Source organism: Oikopleura dioica, chromosome XSR, assembly GCF_907165135.1.
Source record: "Oikopleura dioica chromosome XSR, OKI2018_I68_1.0, whole genome shotgun sequence".
Taxonomy (NCBI): domain Eukaryota; kingdom Metazoa; phylum Chordata; class Appendicularia; order Copelata; family Oikopleuridae; genus Oikopleura; species Oikopleura dioica.
The window spans coordinates 9,288,335-9,303,174 of record NC_137294.1 but is presented as its reverse complement, the minus strand read 5'-3'; the positions used below and the strand labels follow the sequence as shown (position 1 = coordinate 9,303,174).

General features: G+C 40.6%; 4 protein-coding genes and 1 long non-coding RNA gene across 5 annotated transcripts; 2 read left to right on the top strand and 3 right to left on the bottom strand.

Moving 5' to 3' along the window:
• Window positions 1–514: 514 nt before the first annotated feature.
• On the top strand, window positions 515–4,481 carry LOC145706830 (band 3 anion transport protein-like). Its single transcript, XM_081784278.1, has 9 exons — window positions 515–522; window positions 580–776; window positions 818–2,604; window positions 2,641–2,962; window positions 3,008–3,425; window positions 3,470–3,610; window positions 3,682–3,923; window positions 3,966–4,305; window positions 4,350–4,481. The coding sequence occupies exons 1-8, from the start codon at window positions 515–517 to the stop codon at window positions 4,016–4,018; spliced, it is 3,168 nt and encodes a 1,055-aa protein (XP_081640404.1). The 3' UTR covers window positions 4,019–4,305; window positions 4,350–4,481.
• Window positions 4,482–5,850: 1,369 nt separating this feature from the next.
• On the top strand, window positions 5,851–7,579 carry LOC145710650 (histone acetyltransferase type B catalytic subunit-like). The gene is made up of 8 exons (XM_081788446.1): window positions 5,851–5,983; window positions 6,023–6,235; window positions 6,301–6,480; window positions 6,522–6,742; window positions 6,786–6,864; window positions 6,908–7,141; window positions 7,187–7,391; window positions 7,435–7,579. Exons 1-8 carry the CDS (start codon window positions 5,873–5,875, stop codon window positions 7,485–7,487), a joined length of 1,296 nt encoding a protein of 431 aa, XP_081644572.1. The 5' UTR covers window positions 5,851–5,872; the 3' UTR covers window positions 7,488–7,579.
• A 2-nt stretch (window positions 7,580–7,581) lies between these two features.
• LOC145710651 (uncharacterized) lies at window positions 7,582–8,948 on the bottom strand. Its single transcript, XM_081788447.1, has 7 exons — window positions 8,811–8,948; window positions 8,534–8,758; window positions 8,350–8,490; window positions 8,177–8,305; window positions 7,935–8,128; window positions 7,727–7,889; window positions 7,582–7,684 (listed from the first exon to the last, which is right to left on the bottom strand). Exons 1-7 carry the CDS (start codon window positions 8,890–8,892, stop codon window positions 7,593–7,595), a joined length of 1,026 nt encoding a protein of 341 aa, XP_081644573.1. The 5' UTR covers window positions 8,893–8,948; the 3' UTR covers window positions 7,582–7,592.
• Window positions 8,949–9,138: 190 nt separating this feature from the next.
• On the bottom strand, window positions 9,139–10,276 carry LOC145706829 (uncharacterized). The gene is made up of 6 exons (XM_081784277.1): window positions 10,206–10,276; window positions 9,963–10,026; window positions 9,791–9,917; window positions 9,643–9,750; window positions 9,274–9,517; window positions 9,139–9,203 (listed from the first exon to the last, which is right to left on the bottom strand). The coding sequence occupies exons 1-6, from the start codon at window positions 10,231–10,233 to the stop codon at window positions 9,139–9,141; spliced, it is 636 nt and encodes a 211-aa protein (XP_081640403.1). The 5' UTR covers window positions 10,234–10,276.
• A 355-nt stretch (window positions 10,277–10,631) lies between these two features.
• Window positions 10,632–11,828, bottom strand: LOC145708081 (uncharacterized). Its single transcript, XR_014134800.1, has 5 exons — window positions 11,665–11,828; window positions 11,519–11,623; window positions 11,413–11,459; window positions 10,938–11,368; window positions 10,632–10,642 (listed from the first exon to the last, which is right to left on the bottom strand). It is a non-coding gene; the product is annotated as an uncharacterized LOC145708081 (long non-coding RNA).
• Between the last annotated feature and the right edge of the window lie 3,012 nt (window positions 11,829–14,840).

Genomic DNA, 14,840 nt, shown 5'->3' with positions numbered 1-14,840 from the left:
ACATAACGTTAATCGTTTTACCTTTTTGTTTTCTGGCGCTATTCCGCTAACTAGAGAAAAGGCTCTTCAATTTTGGAAGAAGTTTCGCAAAAAGGCAGGGATGTGATCAACAGTAACTTTGAGCGTCTATTTCTTTCCCTTATGTAGAGAAAGTCGAGCGGAAGTAAGCTAGAGAAACATAATTGAAGCACTTTTTTCCCAGCAACTTCCTTAAACTCGCCCAAATCCCTTACCGTCGTCACCGCTTTGGTTGAGAGGCTTTGATCAGAAGTCTATTGTTCGCGATATCTTAGAATAAAGTCCCACATTTATGACCATCCGCAACAGACTATGTGTCGAAGAGCAGAACATTACTAAACGTTTTCCTCCGTGACTATGAGTCGAGCTGACAGAAACTCAGTATTCTCTTTCGGAGAAGAGGATGGCCCTGATGAAGAAAGAACGACTCCTGCGCTGCCTGACTTTGGAGCTCCGCCGGTCTCGCACGATCGTGCCGACTACAGGAATGTTATAAATGCGACAGTTTAAATTAGATCGAAAGTTGTTTTTCCGTTAATTAGGTTATGCGTACACGCCCAGGTCTGACGTGATCATAAAATGGGCATTTTACGGTTGTTATAACATCTGCAGTGAACCCGCACTGGGTCAGCATCATTCTGACGAGGAGGATCGACAGCATCATCGTCAGATCGACGGATACAACCATAGATCAACCACAGTTATAAATACAAAACGAAAAGATAAACGAAAGCGCCATTCTAAGAAACATTCTGGAGGTAACTTTGTACTATTATTAATGTATCTATTTCCTTATCAGCAAAAACACGGCAACACCGGCTCAACCGAAAGACTGGAGACCAAATTGATGACACGCGTGGAATTCAAATTCAACCAGCGATTCCTCCTACGATATCCGAGGAAGTTGGAGAATCTCTCACGCAGGCCGATCGGGATGACATTAAATCCCATCGCTTCGATGACGTCCCTGGGATCCGGCGGCATATTATCACGAAAACGCGCAATAGAACTGTTAAGTTAAATAAGGTCGGACCTCTGCCTTCAGTAAGCTCACTCCCAAGCACAAGAAGAAGTAGCGGCGTTGATTTCGAAGTTGGGAAAGTCGTCCCCGCTCCTATCCATCATGAGGTATTTGTCGAACTTGATGAGCTGGTAGTTGGCAAAGACAATGAGCTTCAATGGAAAGAAAAGGCCCGATGGATCAAGTTTGAAGAGGATGTCGAGGAAAATGAAGTTTGGTCAGAGCCTCTCATTGCGAGCTTGACTTTCCAATCATTATGGGAGGTTCGGAAGGGAATAGAAAAAGGTGTTTGCTTGCTGGACCTTGATGCCAAATCTCTTCCACAAATTGCCGCTAAAGTTGTCAACGCGATGATGAATGAGGATCTGATCCGACAATCTGACTCTATTCCCGTGATGAATGCCATTCTTCTCAAACACTCGAAGCAGCATATCAAGGAAAATTACAAAGACTGGAGCCACATTTTCTCCGATCTTATTAAACCCGAGGAAGATGATAATGAATTACCCGTGCCGAAAAATTTATACGACAATCTCTACGACGCAGTAGAAAGAGTTGAGGAAGATCAGGATCGTTCACCCACATTCACGAGAAAACTTCCTAAAATCATGTCGAAAATTGCTTCAAATGCCGAGAGTACATCTGTTCTCGTGGGACAAGTAGGATTTCTTCAGCATCCGGTTATGGCATTCGTCCGCCTCAGACATGCCATCGACCTCGGCGATGCTCTGAGTTTACCTATTCCTGTTCGATTCGTTTTCATTCTCCTTGGACCAGAAGACAAAATGGATTATCACGAGGTCGGGCGTTCCATTTCTACCCTTATGTCTAATGCCAGCTTTCACGATGCTGCTTACGAGGCGGAATCAAAGACAGATCTCTTGAAGAGTATTCGGATGTTTCTTGATGATTCAATCGTTCTTCCTCCGGGTCAAATTGAGGAAAAAGGATTGCTGAAGTCGATCGAAAAGTACCAAGCAGCAGTGATCAAACGTAAACGAATTGTAGAATTCCAAAAAGAACTTGAGGAGAAGGGAGAAACTGTGAACCCGCTATTTCGAACGGGGAAGTTTTGGGGAGCGATGGTCAATGACATCAAACGGAGATATCCGCTCTACCTTTCAGACATTAAGGATGGAATTAACTCACACTGCTTCATCAGTGCGTTATTTGTCTACTTTGCTCTCTTATCTCCGGCGGTATCATTTGGAGGTCTGTTGGAAGAAAAGACAGACAGTTTTCTTGGGGTATCTGAAACAGTCATCGGCTCTGCTGCAGGTGGATTATTCTGCTCGATCTTTTTAGGACAACCCTTGCTTATTGTTGGTATAACGGGACCTAACGTGGTTTTCGAAGAAGCCCTTTACAGCCTCTGCCAGTCAAATGAGTACAACTTTCTAGCCCTCAGATGGTGGGTCGGCTTTTGGATGTTACTGATAACATGGTCATTCACAGCATTCGAGTGTTCATTCTTTATCAGTTTGTTCACAAGATTCACTGAAGAAATATTCTCCATCCTAATTTCGCTAATTTTTATTGTTGAATCATTCAAAAAGCTTGCAAAGGTAGTTTTCTTTATGAGAAAATTAATAAATTAATAGACCTATAAAAAATACCCTGTGGAAACCTTAGAAGAATTCTTCATTCGAACTGATCCTTCAGCAAACAATTCTACGTGTGAGAACATTGATGGTTTTTATCCGAATACTGCTTTCATGTACACACTTTTATTGTTCGGAACGTTTCTACTGGCGTTTTTGCTTCGTTCATTTCGAGGATCGAACTTCCTATCATCTTCTATTAGGAGAAGAATTGGGGATTTCGGTGTGCCAATTGCGCTCATTATAGTCGCTTGTGCGCAATTGGGGAGCACCGTTTACACTCCCAAGCTGACGGTCCCAGATGCGCTTTCGGAAGGAATCGGTATGTTCAAATTAATACGCGAGTCCAATATAAGCATTGTTTTAGTACCGACTGATCGAAACCTGCGTATCCAGTACGGAGGTGACCTACTTGGTGGTTGGCTTATTAATCCGATGGGAACAGACGATCATCCTATACGCGGAGTTGAAATTGGCATCGCACTTCCGTTCGCTATTCTGTGCTATATTCTCATCTTCGTCGAGTCGCAGTTAGCAGAGATGATCATTTCTGGGCCCGATAGAAAACTCAAAAAAGGTGTATCGTACCACCTAGATATTTTTGTGATAGGAACCATGAATGGACTCTTGTCCGTTTTTGGATGTCCTTGGTTATGTGCTGCCTCTGTGCGAACTCTCACACACGTCAATGCTGTGACAATTACCGGAGGCTTTGATGGCGCAAAATTAGCCCCTGGTGAACGACCAATAATTATTGGTGCATATGAGCAGCGCGTATCTGGCTTGTAATTACGATAATTTCATTAAACAACTTTTAACTGTTTTATAGCATCAGCTCATTGCTTCTTTTTGGAACAGTACTATTGGGGAGAATTCTTAAGGAAGTGCCGACAGCTGTTCTTTTTGGCATCTTTCTTTACATGGGGGTTGTCTCACTCGTTGGCGTCCAGTTCATTGATCGGATTGTACTGTAAGTCCGAATTTTATATTAGAAGAAATTCTTGTTAATATAATATCAAAAAGTGAAATATCTCCTTTTAGGTTTTTCATGCCCTCAAAATATCATCCTGACTACAGATATATCCGCATCGTCCGGCCTCTTCGTGTTCACTTGTTTACACTCATACAAGTTGTCTTAACTGGTGTACTGTGGGGAGTTAAAAGCAGCCCTCTTGCTATTGCTTTTCCGTTTTTCCTTGTTCTTTGTGTTCCCATTCGCAACTATCTTCTTCCCAAAATATTTACGAAAAAGGAATTGCACGAATTGGATAACGAAACGCTTGGTAAGATTAAGACAGTGCGAACACTTGAAAGAACTTATTTAGACGATGTTTACGATCACGACAATGCCTACGGAGAAGCGCACGCGGCATACTAGCTTCAGAAATTTTCCTTTTTTCGTATTTATTCTCATCTGCCTATTTATAAAAGCCCATTTCTAAATAACGAAACTGTACAAAATTATTAATATTGATAATCATGCTCTGATAATTTGGTAAAGTAAATAAAATTAAAGATAACATGCGATGAGCGTGCGATTGATGAGTTCTGTCCGTAGAATGTCATTAAAAGGCGAGGTGAACTTTGAGAAATTATTAAATCCTGCATTGTGGAGACTGAAAAGGATCTTCGACGAACATAGCAAAGATTTGAGAATAGCAGGAGGTAACTTAGATCGCAGGGGTTATTAGAGATCAAATTGACTTCAGGGGCTCCTAGAGATCTCTTGCTCGGCAAGTGCCCGTCCGATGTCGATCTCGCCACAACGGCGACGCCCGAAGAAATGCTAGAAATGATGGAGAAAGAAAAAATTGATACGATCAACGCCAACGGGAAAGGGGTTGCATTTGCATTGAATTTGATCAAATGGGTGTTTTTGAGCTGTGTGCACTCTTTGGCAGGATTAAACACGGAACGGTGACCGCGCACATCGACGAGGTGAACTATGAGATAACGACGCTGCGGATCGACAAAGTAACGGACGGACGGCACGCTGAAGTTGAATTTACAACAGACTGGCGAGTCGATGCCAATCGCAGAGATTTAACGATAAACAGCATGTTTCTGACTTTCGAGGGCGAAGTGATTGATTATTTTAATGGACAAGAGGATTTAAAATCGCGCAACATTCGATTCGTCGGTCACCCAGAGGAACGAATCCAGGAAGACTATTTGCGAATTCTGCGATATTTCCGCTTCTATTCTAGAATATCAGAGAAGGCTGACAATCACTGTAGAGAGCATTTATTGGCTATCAAGCAAAATGCTGCTGGCTTGGCTGGTATATCTGGCGAACGTATTTGGTCGGAAATGGTCAAAATTCTTAGCCAGCCCTTCGATAAATTCTTCGTCCGATACATGTATGAACTAGGAAAGGTTCCTGTTTAATTTAAAAAGTACTTTGATCGATAGCCATCATTTGATCTTACTTCGGGACCCACTTGAAGACATGGCAAAGCATATGGGATTTCCTGAGAAGATATCCGAAGAACAACTAACGAGATATGATTCAGTGTCACTTCACGAACAGTAAGTGTAGAAATAAAACGAATAAATATTTTTCGTCAGCGCGTCACCAATGGTAAAAGTTGCAGTCCTGGCCGGCAGTCCACTGATGGTTGAGATGATTGACAAAAAGCTCAAGTGGTCGAAAAATGAATTTGGAGCAGCCATGGCGATAACTAAGCTGGCCTCTCATCGCGTTCCCGAAGAGAACAAAATTGAGTTCTATTTGAAGCTACGCGCGAAGCTCCGGCTCAATATGTTCACGAAAACCGAAATTCATAAGAGAATATCATCCTTCGATGAAGACTGGGCTGTTCAGTTAGCAATTTACAATGACGAGACGACGAGTGTAGTCCAAGCCGTCAAAGGTGGCCTATAAAACTACAAAGAATGTCTCGTATTTATCTTAATAAATTAAGATTTCACCATCCCAGATTGCCCCATTCCGTCAGCAACTAGCCTTACGACCGAACATGGCATCGAGAAAGGGCCGCTTTTAATGATAATACATTCAAAGGTTGATTGGACTGCGCTTTCCGTTTTAAATGAATTTTCAGCTTCGTAACAATTGGATAGACGGTCTTTTCGCGCCAACGAAAGACGATCTTCTGCATAAAATGGAGGCAATTCTTGTCAAATTAATTGAAGAAGGAATTATGACTCCTGATAGAAAATATGTCAAGCCCAAGAAAAGATAGAACGCTGGTAGTATTACATTTTATTTAGAATGGACTCGATAAGGGAAGGTGACGAAGTTACGTCCAAATTTCTCCACAAAGCTTGCGACGTCGTCGAGTTCAAACTCTGTAGAACCGTAGCCGATATCGATAAGGCAAAGGTAAGAAACTTATCGACCGCGGTTTCTTACAGTTTTCAGCCGTTTAAGCCAGATTACGCAGTGAACGTACTTGGAGAGGACAAGAATGAACTGATTTTCGGGTACAGCGATTTGAAGATTGAGCTGTTCTTCACCGCATCCAAATTGAATCAATACTACAGAAAAACGTATACTGAAGCGATTCCAAAGACCCTGGATGGAATCGAGCCGGACAATGTAGAGGAAGCTTTCATCAAGCAGGAAATTTTACAGGAAAGGGTAATAAAATCAAGGATGTAATTATATGCGGCAGTATGAGTTATTATCCTCCGATATAGCAGGAAAACGGCGCTCAGAGTATTGAGCATTTCGCGGACCTGATTCGTCAAGATAAGAAATTCAAACCATTTGGACGAAAACTTCATGAGCTCAATGTCGTCTACAATACTTTGCAAGATAGCAGCACTCGGCATTATGAGATATATTTTTGTAACACGCAATGCCCTGGATTCAGAGAGGTCAGAGCAATTTCATCAGCGTGTTTCTATTTTTCATTTAGTGGTATCAAAGATTGGAGACATTCGTCCTCTGGTATGTCGACGGTGGAATTTATATTGACCTTGATGACGAGCAATGGGAGTTTTTCATTTGTTATGAACGATTCAAAGATGAAGAAAGTGGCGAGCCTCGTTGGGCCCCCGCCGGCTTTTCGACTGTGTTCAAGTACATAACATTCCAGAAGAACAAGATCACGAGTAGACTGTATCGACCACGCATTTCGTGAGTATTTTCTTGAAACAACCTTAACTTACAACAATTTAAGCCAAATGTTGGTTCTACCACCATTTCAACGGCAGGGAATAGGTGCTGAGCTTCTCCGCCAAATTAGACGTTTTTATACCGTTAGTTGTCTGGTCATATTCGGGAGAATGATTTTACTTATAGAGAAATGACGTTTGGGAACTTACAGCGGAAGACCCGAACGAAGACTTTCAACGAACGCGAGATTTCGTTGACGTTGAATTTCTGATGGAACAGGAGGAGTTCCGCGGGCCAAAAGTAAAGTACTACACGAAGCATCGCTCTGCTTTTGTTCAAGCTGCGAGGCAACTCGGGAAGATGTGTGAGGGCCAGTCTCGTCGATGCTTCGAGATTTTACTTCTCAACCTGATACCTCGAGTAAGATCAATTATAATAAAGACAAACTTCGATGCTTCAATTTAGTCGAACGAAGGACTTATTACAAGTTACCGACTGATGATAAAAGCAAGACTGAACTCTGCTTTCAAGAAAAAAGTGCAAATAAAGAGAGCTGCCATTTTACCTGACTCAAAGGTTCCAATGGACCACTCACCAGTTATATCTGACGATGAGAGAAAACAGAAGCTGCAGACAGATTTCGAGGCGATATTTGCCATGTATGATCTAGGTATTTTGTGATTGTCAAATATTAGTCCCCAAGTTAATTCTAGTGCTTGAACGCCTGAATAGGTGTCGAATGCCGAAAGTGAAACTGGCCGCATGAACGATACATGTATTCACCAACCAACTACAACAAGTCAAAATATATCTGCTCATTTACACTGCCCGGAAATATAATTGTTTTCTTTTTTATAAGTATTTCGTTTTATTACTTTTGCAGGGAATCCCAGTTTCGCATGATAGTTTCAACAGTAGCATCGATGTTTCCACCCATGTCCTGGAGAATCCTTCGCGCGGCGTCTGAAAATCAAGGATTGAGGATTTTACTTCTCTTTCTTTCACCTTCTCCAATGGAATCAAGAAGCCCCATTTCTCTCAATTTTTCTAGACCGTTTTCCACATTCGTCGCTAAGGCCGCGATCTCGGCTAGGATTTCTTGCGCGGCAGACTCGATATTTCGATTCTCAGGGGTAGATTCAACCATATTTTCCACTGTTTGGCCAGTCTAAAGAAGCTATTAGTAGTCTGTGAGAATATTGGAATTCTGTACCGCTCGCATGTGCTCCTCTGTCGCGAGTAAAGCATTTCTCAACATGTCGGTCGTTATCGGTGCAGTAATCATTCCAGTTCGATGAGGATCTTGAATTGGAACGGGCTGTTCTTCTTGCGTTTGTGAGTTGCTCGACAAACTATGAAGATTCTGTATAAGGGGCACTGTCGATCTCGGCTGTGCAAAATTCGGATCTATTTTTTGGGTTAGGTTTAACAGGCAGTTTTATATTCTAACCATACCTGACACTTCTCTAACCACTGCTGTTTCGCTAATTGGTTCTTTAACTTCATTATATATAGAAAGCAAAAGCTCCTGGATTGCATATCTACGACGTAAAACTTTTATCCTGAGACAATCCAAAAAGAGTTCTTAATGAGAAGTCAGATTATTTATATCGCTCCAACTTATTTACCATAGGACGCAGCGCTTCTAGCACCATACTGGTCCGCTTTACAGACTTGAGAATGATTCATGTAACGTTTTGAGAGCGCCGTTTTTATGATATCAGCGATATTCTCCCGAGTCTTCGCATACTGATCGTCTGACAGTTTTTCTAGATGGGAAATTTACTAAACGAGCGGTTCTCTTAAGCTTACCTCGAATAAAATTGAAGGCATCGAGAATCTCACTCCGAAACGGAATCTCCTCTCCCCCGGTTGAGAATATGAACCCAGATGTAGAAGTATTCAGCACACTCGCATGAATTAAAGCATTATTGATCGATGGAAGCTTTTCAATAAACTTTCCGCGGTAGCAGAGTTTAATATTGGCTTCGTGAGGGACTTCGAAAGTTTCTTTTATTTGTTCGACCAGATCATTAGCTTAAATTTTATTTAGTGGAAGTATTCAACCAGCAAAGCAATCGTAAATTACCTTCATTGCACTCGAATTCGAGTGCTATGTCAATGTTTGAAAAAGATCCTCCGTTGATCATTTTTACTCTGTATTTTTTCATTTTGTATAATACAAAAATAGATAATTTATCTAAATATGCGTTCACAATGCGCGCAAACTTTCATTCACGCTATCTCATGCACAGTAAAAGACGCGAGACTCAAAATATTTGTTACCCGCAGACGTCAAGACTAGGACCCAAACTAGTCTACTCACATGCTCTCCTGAACTCGAATCGAAACAAACAAGACATATAGTGATAATAGTCTATTAGAGTAAATAATGCAAGTGGAAGGAAATAAATTTGTTACACAATAACGCAGCAAGATCCGTGCTTTTGAGCTTCTTTCCCAGCTTTGTTGATTGCATTGACTTATTTTGGGTAAAGCAAAATTTAGTCTTATAAATTATCATCCCGTTACTATTGAGGAAGAATTTGTACCCATTCCTATCTCTTTACGAATCTCGTTGATCTGGTCATCTATTTCTTGCTGGTTTGTGTCCAATTTGGTCTCAATATTTTGCTGATGGGCTTCGATGTCCGCTTTCAGACTCTCAACGGCTTCTGCAACTTCATCTCCTTCTGACGCTTTCTGATTCACCAAATCTCCCAAATTTTCAAGTGAATTGGAAATCGTTAAAGACGTTTCTTCAAATTTTTGTTTGATGAAATTACAGTCTTCCTTTTTAAGAATTTCAAAATTTGAAATCAAAATATCCACCCCTGGATTGAAGTAAGACTCGTGAATGTAACGAGCAACAAAAGAAGAAATAGCAAGTAATAAATTCAGTCTTTCAAAATTCCTTCCTTGAGTTTGACACTTTGCGTCTTGATATAATTCAGCTCGTCCGCCATCTGTGTTATCTTTTTGACGGCATCATCAAGTTGCATTAGCTTCGAGTCAGCATTTTTGTAGAGCTTAATCGAATTAGAGTACAGCTTGATTATAGTTTCCTACTCCTTGATTGTCTGCTTTAAGTTGGTCTATGCAGTGTCTCAAATTTTGGATTTCCGCTTGCTGCGATTTTATCTTCTGCTTGAGCTTCTTGTCTATTGCCGCTTCCAGGTCAGACTTCAAGGACTGGCTAAAAACAAAATTTGTAGCCCTGGTCTAGACTGAGAATAATTACCTCTGGTCCTTTATTATTCGCGCTGCTTGGTCTATAAGCGGGTCATCTATAGGAGGAAGACTATCTTGAGCGAGTTTTGCGAGTATTTGAGCCTTCAATGCAACATACTACGTCAATAATGAGAATGTCATTAAAGTTTTCCACATATATTGAAAATTCCAAATATAGCTCTGATCAATTTAGTTTCCGAGTTTGACGTAGACACATCTTTTCGAACGCATCTGCTTCGCTTAAAACCCCAACCTGCCACTTTACCTCGCTTTTTTGGCATAGTTGATTTATCTGCAAAGAAACAACAACAATGTTTGCGTTAGTGTATATTTTCGTCTTCTAGAACAATTCAAGGTTTTTTTCAGAAAAGCTAATCGGCATCATGTATAGCTGTCTTTTTCCGAGTTTTTCTTCTTTTCTTTCTAATAAGTTTATAGTAATAACTTGACTTCATTTAATATAAAACTCTTCCCAGCGCGAAATTCGATGTGGACGGATGTACCTCCGATCTCCGGCGGAATGAGGGGCGTTTTGACTTCAAATCCATAATTGGTACGATATTAAGTAATGCCGAAAGAGCACCTTCAATGAGTTTTAAATCTGAAACATATTCGAGCAGACGAAAATGATATTTGAAAACTCAAACAGAAGATGCAACACCACTTGATGCGTTCTCATAGCTCCTTCTCCTAAACATTTACTAGCAAAGGAGGGTGGAATCGGACCCAATGGAAGTTTGAAATTCCGTCTAGTCGTTAGGCGATTTGGCGATAAAAAAGTAGCGACTAGACCATAAAGGATTCGACCGTAACGCCTTTGACGGAATCGTTTCCACTATGGAAATGAAACCGAAGAATCTTTAATGGATCATACTTGAACCATATTCATTCAGCTTTTTTGTCTAGACCACATCCTTTCAAATAGACGATTACTCAAACTAACATGCCAAATTCTCCCCCGATTCGAAAAGAATATTTCAATTACCTCCGCCAAATTAGTCCAATGATGATGAGAATACATACGCTAAGGAAAGCTGTGGGAGGATGCAATCTGTGTTCACATAATAACAAAATTTATCTAAACCATTAGATTTCTTTAATGTTTTCAAAGAAACGAATTAAACCCTTTCTAGAGCAAGAAAACTTATCGATCCCGAGGAAACATTATTAGCTTAAAGAAGGCTGGCTAAGTTTCAAAAAAATGGAATGCTTAATAGTCCGAGCCCTTAACTTGAGTATCACATAGTTGACTTTCAGTCGGATAATGCTCATAAACAGCATCGTCTATTTGCATTATCGTTTCTCATTCCATGGGAATCAACAATGTCAGAAGACTAAAGACATCAATGATCAATTTCTGAAGAATGAATTCCCATGCCTTCTTTGATATCTTTCCTTGCTCCGACAATGGGACAGCTGAGAAAATTCTTTTTATAGTCTTGACAACAACAATGAAATACCTACAACCATCTTGGGAATCGCAGGTCGCAAAGAGCAGGTTTTCTCCCTTTATAATGTTCAACAAAAATTCTACTGAAATGGCGTTGAACAAAGTTTTAGCCGGACCTGGAAGTAAGACGAGCAGCAGTAGCGCGTATTAATTAGTCGTTTACAAGCATACCAGAGTTTTGGTTTTTCTTCACTCAGCGAAGCGGCCACTACATTGAAACACTACATTCAAGTTCTTATTTTATCCTTGACTGTCAATTTACTGATTTGCAGTTATGCTCATTGCAAACGCCACCAGAGCAAACACCAATTGACGCCAGTAGACATAAAAGCTTCATTTTCGTTCTCTTTTATTCGTATTTTTAAAATTGCTGTTTCTGCGCTCAAGACGTTTATGTAATTAGGATGGGCTTTCTGAATAATAGACTTTGCGATTTAGCGACTCGAGAAAAGTACACCTGCTTTTACATATAGAAGCATTCATAAAATCCAGCGGAAATCGGAAGCCCTTTTCTATTTGAACAGACACAGATAAAACACCTCTAACAGGATATTCCTTCCCGTTTCAAAAATAGTCTATCGATTTACACGTGGCTCGGACCATGCATTTGGACCATAAACGAAGGTTTCGAATTGTATTAATACTAGTTTTGACGTACGAGTTCGCCATCTCCGACAAATACAGAAATCATTTCATGAGCCCAAACTTAGGGCTAGTGGATAAAAGGAAACAATTTTTTGCAGTGTTAAAGTAATTCATTAGACGGCCCGATATTATCGAGCCTGCTTTAGAGCTGAGCTGTTACTGATCATCGCCCAATTTAATTTCCACTATAGGCAGGTTAGATGGGATAATCACAAAAATACACTTTCAGTTGACAACTCGCAATCTAATTAGATTTTTAAATATTTCTAGTTACTGTAAAGTGTTCTTTAAAGATTCTAGAGACTTCTCAGTGACTAGCAGATTTTGAGGATTCTCGAGTCATTACATTGTCCGCCTTGAAAGTGCCAGGAAGAAGGAAAACTGAAAAGCAAGAAGGAAAATCTTCAGCGACGGCGTCTAGATTCCGTCGGGAAATACTCTAACAGTCGAATCTGTCGGGCTGACAGAATTCAATAAAAATCCGTTCCAGATATATTCTCAATTCCACTGGTTTAATTTGGCGATTCCAATCATGTAATATCGAATTTATGCTAATTTCTTCCGAATTTGGCGCTTACATTAACCGATTCGAAATCGAGGGATACTAAATCGAACATGTTTGACTTATCGTTTGATGACGATAATTGAAACAATTAACACGCAGAAATTTCATTAACCGCTTTCAAACTCATAAATCTTTTGAAGCTAATTCGAAATGATACTTGTGCTGACTTTGGTGGAAACTTTCACCGTTGAAATCATAGAAGAGAATCTTTTCAAACAATGATATTCAAGTTTTCGTGATAAACGCGTAAGCTCTTCAGAATAAAATTTGAAGGATCATCAGAAACAACAAATCATTCCTAAAAAATTACCTTGGAATGAGACGACGATTATGGGAGTTTGTCTTAATTGCATCTAACGATAGGAAATAGAAGATATGAGTTGGAGAAACCAATTTGAAATTGTTTTGATCTTGCCGTCATCAATTTCGTCTGATTGATGTCTTGAGTGTTTATTCCTATCGCATTTCTTGATATTGGGAAGGAATTAAAGAAGTCGTTCGCGAATCATAAGCACGATTGCCTAATTTCTTGCGCGTTTAGCGCCCCCATCCGACGATATAGCGCCGACTGTCCGTCTTTTAAATACCCACCTAAGCCATGCTCAGTCATACTCACAAATTAACACAAAACAAACCTTTTACAGAGGCATTTTCTCGAGTAATGGAGTCTGTTCAACCTTTCAACAACACCTTGCATCACTTAGTATTGCTGCGCTCGCTTAACAAGCTCCTTCAACGAAGGAACGAAGGTTACCAACACGAATTGCAAGGTGCATTCCCAAATGGAAGCTACAGTGCTGCTGTCGCTACTGTTTCAGCCCCATTATCACCGCGTAAATCCGAGATTTCGCACAGCGTCGATGCGATTTTATCGAAACCATCGTCCCCGAGTATATCGCCTCGACAAACTTCGCCGACCCCACCTGCTATGCTTCCAACGGTGACTGTGGGATTGCCTTCCCGACTGCTTCCTCCACCACTTTCTATGCGACCGTTCTTTTCGAGCTACTCGCCAAACAGTGTAATGCCGAGCTTGGTCCTGCCTAAATCGAAGAGGAATCGTACCGTCTTCACTGCAATTCAACTGGAGCGTCTTGAGCGTTGCTTCGAAAAATGCAATTACTTGGTCGGCACTGAGCGTTCCAAGCTTGCCAACGAACTAAGACTTAATGAAACGCAAGTCAAGGTCTGGTTCCAGAATCGACGAATCAAGCACCGAAAGCAGAATAAAAACGCTTCTCCAAGTGTGAGCCCCGAAGACAGCGGCGAGAGTGATACCGACGGAAAGACGAGATCTGAATCTTGAAAGACGAATAACGTGGCATTTGCCCGAGAATTTTCACTTTGACTTCTACTACTTGTTATTTGTGTTATTTTTAAAGAAAATGTCTTTTGACGAAATAAATTATTGTGCAAAATAACTACGACTCCAGACTTTTCTTACGCTACGTCTCCTGATCAGAGTCTTTCATCTTCTTTTCCTTTAGATGATTAGTATAGAAATGAAGCTCAGCATCAAAAGATCTTAAATGCGGAAAAGTGTCTATTGTCTCTAGACTCATTACGTGAAACGTGAACAGCTGTTGTGACGGAAAAGAGTTTAGTGACGAGTTTGGGACAAACTCTTTCCGCTCCATCGTCGATTTTCTATTTAGTATATTTTTGAGCACCAAAGATTATATATAAATCATTTTAAAACTGTCTCATTTTATTTGTAAAAGAAGCTAGCAAGATTTCAAAGGGGAACTGTAGGAGAGTTGTTTGCTTCTTCAATAGAAAATTTTAAACGTGGCGATTTCGGTTTTTAATATTAGATTAAAGAGCGTGGCTTTCTCTCAAGGGTGCCGATTACTCTTTTTCAGCTCTCACAGTTGGTTTCGGGTGCACGTTGATTTCAGGAAGAATGAAATTCTATCGAAATTGGGTCTCGTTAATTCGCCTCGCTCAGCGTTACACTGCAAGGGCCCTACTACAATATATGATAAAGTGGGGATTTCCTTTAATTCCAGTGTTTAATTTGGTTAGATGCGTCAACTAATGCAGGTGTTCCGAGTCGATAACGTTTAAGACGGGTCTACTAATCAGCGACGCTTCCGAAGTCGTAAGAACTCGAGCTTACAGTTCGATCTTCTTATTCGCAATATTCGACCTTCTGTTGTAAGTTATAACTTTGAGTGACAGTGATTCTCTTCAGAATGTTTTTATTGACGCAATTCGAAAATGTACAA